This window comes from Charadrius vociferus, unplaced genomic scaffold (assembly GCF_000708025.1).
Source record: "Charadrius vociferus isolate BGI_N301 unplaced genomic scaffold, ASM70802v2 scaffold192, whole genome shotgun sequence".
Classification (NCBI taxonomy): domain Eukaryota; kingdom Metazoa; phylum Chordata; class Aves; order Charadriiformes; family Charadriidae; genus Charadrius; species Charadrius vociferus.
In genome coordinates, this window is record NW_009647437.1 from 1,318,321 (window position 1) to 1,321,979 (window position 3,659).

The 3,659-nt window shown below is 40.9% G+C and overlaps 1 protein-coding gene across 1 annotated transcript in view; it reads left to right on the forward strand.

Annotated features, from left to right (window-relative positions):
- The window catches only part of ABCG8 (ATP-binding cassette, sub-family G (WHITE), member 8), a 13,605-nt gene extending 12,137 nt beyond the window's left edge, over positions 1-1,468 (forward strand). The window contains 3 exon segments of the mRNA XM_009880639.1: positions 1-166; positions 688-815; positions 1,331-1,468. The exon segment at positions 1-166 is cut by the window's left edge and continues 14 nt beyond it. Of these exon segments, the coding sequence (XP_009878941.1) occupies positions 1-166; positions 688-815; positions 1,331-1,468 (432 nt within the window).
- The last annotated feature ends 2,191 nt before the right edge of the window (positions 1,469-3,659 follow it).

The window sequence follows — 3,659 nt, forward strand, 5'->3', positions numbered from 1 at the left end:
AACTTCCTCTCGGTGTGGCTGGCTGTATATAGCGCCCGCGCGATGGCACTTTGGGTGGCAGCACTGCTGCCGACATTACAGCTCTCGGCCTTCTTCGGCAACGTCCTTTTCACATCCTTCTACCTGAGTGGCGGTTTTGTGATAAGCTTGGAAAACCTCTGGACAGGTAAGACAAAGCTCCCACCGTGCCTCCAAACTGGTTGTTGTGAGGCAGAGTGAGTCCTGTGCAGGAAAACTCAGTTTTAATCCTACCTTTGCAATTATCTTCTTGGGTGGTGATGATGGAGTCAGACCATTCACTTTACATCATTTTTTCCATCTGAAAATGAGGTAACAATAAGTTTGGTCAAAAAGCACTAGTGACAGGCTCGATTCTTACATGGTTGCTACATTCTTCAGTAAAAAGTATCTTCATCCAGTAGATGAAGATTGAGCTCCAGTGAGACTTAGTTGACAGTGGGAGTTTGATGGGTATGGATATTAGCTCTCTGCTAATTTTCCATCTCCACATAATAACATAAAATATACCTGCCATTTTGCCCAGTAATAAACCGTTATATGTTTACAGTCTCTCGTCAAGACATCAGAGAAACCTGCTGTATTTGGCAGCAACACAGCAGTTTTTGAGGTCTCAAGTAAGTTTCCTGTATGTATATAAATTTCTTTCTTTCTGCCATTTTTTTCCAGTTCCATTTTGGGTTTCTAAAATCTCTTTTCTCAGATGGAATTTTCAAGGCATGATGCAAATTCAGTTCACTGACCTCACATATGAAATGACTGTTGGAAATACTACCTTTCAAATACCAGGAAAACTTGTAAGTCATGAATAAAAATTCTAACAAACATTTGATAACTAACTAGGATAATATTTATATGCCCATCATATTGAAGCAGGTGTTGTAGGCCTCAAATTTGGCAAGCACTAAATCAATACATGAAGTATAGCTATATATTTTAAATTTGTCCCTAAAGATACCCCTACAGCAGTTACTCCTTTTATGCTTTTCTGTTTAGTGGAAGAGGGGAGGGGAAAAAAAAAAGGAAAAGAAAAAAAAAAGAGAAGAATAAAGGGCAGCTATTTTCTACACAAGCCCCAACTGCGTGCTTGCTGAAATTGTTCAGAAGCTGAACTGTATTGCTCTGCAATACCGCAACCCCCAGACACAGCATAGCTGTAACCAGCCGTCAAACCACTCTGAAAGTCACATCCAGCTGGAAACCAAGGGGAAAGGCAGCCGGGGCCAGGGATGCTCACGTGTAGAACACGCTTCACATATCCAGCAGGAAAATTTTGTGTCCATTCCTAATTTTGCATTATGTGTGGCTCTAGGTCACTCAGGCTTTGGACCTGGACTCCCAGCCTCTCTACGTGAGCTACCTCGTCCTCGCTGGTATCATTTGCAGCTTCCTGCTTCTGTACTACTTATCTCTGAGGTTCATCAAGCAGAAATCAAACCAAGACTGGTAACAGCAAAGCATGCACAGGGGGCTGCAGGTTACAGCGTCCCTTGCAAGAAACCAAGAGAAAGCCCACGAGCTTATTTTTGGTCACCTCGGCGGCAGGTACCTGCTGGGAGCGCCGGGTGAGGCTGCCCGGCTGGCCACAGGATGGCAGCAGAACTCCAGGAGTCGGAAGGCAGACTGCGCTCCCCCACAGAACCTGGAACAAACTGGGGCTTCAGCCTGGGGCTGGGTTTTTCGTTATATTTTTGTTTAGTTGGTTTTGGTTTTTTTCGCTTGTTTGTTTGACATTTGGGTTTTGTAGGTGACCGCTTACGAGTTCCCCACACCTTGAAATATTCTGAGCTATGGTCCACTGATTTAAAAGGATGCATCCTACTTCGTAATAGCTGATGTTTTAGTCCATAATGTTTGAACGTATAGTGATCACGTACTTAATTCAGAGAGCTCCGAGAGAAGCGGGATCAGCACACGGAAAACACTACTTTCTGTAGCACATATAACATTCGGCGCTCGGAATAGCAGTGCAGAGGAAAGCAACACAGGAGATTTCACTGATGCGTCAGGAGAAGGTGCAAGGATGGAAAACACAACTGTTAATGATTGTGTTGTTTCTACTTGCTTATGTGTTTTAAGGCTTTGCCTTTGTGTTCCAGTGAGATGCTGTTGGTGCCCAAAATGGGTGTTTTCTCTCTGTACAGATGATTTCTTGTAATAGATAATTTTATCACACCTTCTTGGATTTATTTCTACAGTATAAATACATACCAATCGATTGTTATTAATCACATCTTTCTCCACAGCAATACAAATCACAGCAATTTGACAAGTTTGGTGCCTAATACCAACTTGCCCCTCCAGTAATTAAAAATCTAACGGTGCAATCTATGAAAGGCTTGTAATTGTGCACCTAGTTATGCTTAGCGAACAAATACTCAGAAAACGAGCAACAGTAAATAAATTGCTGTAATTCACACACGGTCACAGTAGATGCACGTGCAAATTAGGTGTACAGTTGCTGCGAGCGTGTTGTAAGATTAGCTTGCTTGATTTTAAACGTTTGGATGCGTATCTCTGTGCTTATATACAGAGACCCAAAGCACATCGTCTACTCAACTTTCATTTACATGGTACACACGATGGAAAACTCCTAGTGTAATCTACTATAGTGCCCTGGATACTGTTATGTAAATCCCTCTTTTTTTTTTTAAGAAATAAGAATGGAAGAACATCAGTATTTTATTATTCTTTTTGGCAATTAGGGCTGCCACATTAGTTTCCACAGGTTCCACGCGGTAATAAATTCCCAGGAAGACCCTCGTCTAAAGATGTTAAGCAAGTCTGATAAAATAACAGCTTCAGCCCCAGGCAGCAGTAGGAATCCAAAACACTCCGAGGTTTTTCTAAGGTGAATTCTACCATTTCTTTCTGGTTCTGCTGCATTTGATTTTGAAAAAAAAAAAACCACATTTGATCTGATCCTAGTGCCATTTTGAAATGATCAGATTTTCATTGCCTTTTAATGGCAAAGCCAATTCTTTCAGTCCAATTCAGCATCATTAAATTGTCAGAAGAGCAGCTTCCTGTTTGATTCTTAATTATTCCTTTTTATTATATTTAAGACACTTAATTTTTTTAAAGTGGTTTACTCTTCTTTGTAATGATCTGTTGTGATTAGAATCTCTTTTATATTACACTGAAGTTTTAAGGGTATATATTGGTACTTCTAGTCTAAACCTCTATTTTCAAGGTATTTAGAGGATTAAATTCTAGGCTGACTCTCTGTTGTGAATTCACTTTGATGTTTAATAGAAAAAAGGAGAGACACAATGGGAGAAATTAAAGACGTAAGGGACAGCTCTGAATTTTAGGGGCATATTGTCATGCACAGAAATCTTCAGGCATCCAGATAAGAATATACCATAGCCTTAACTTTGAATTTCCTTCCTTTTGTGAATTTAGTCAGGCTGCTGACATTACTTAAACAGCCTTTTTCAATTTAAAATTCCACCCTCTTAACATTATGCAGCAGGACCAAACGGTGTGAGTGTTTCAGAGGTGGTGTTATGACAAGGGTAGATGTATACATAATGGGGACTTGAGCGGTGAGCCGAGGAACAGCCATCGCGTGGAGTGTAGGAAGAGCTATCATAGGATGTGGCCAGGCCTGTGTTTACACAGAAAAAGCTCATATTCTA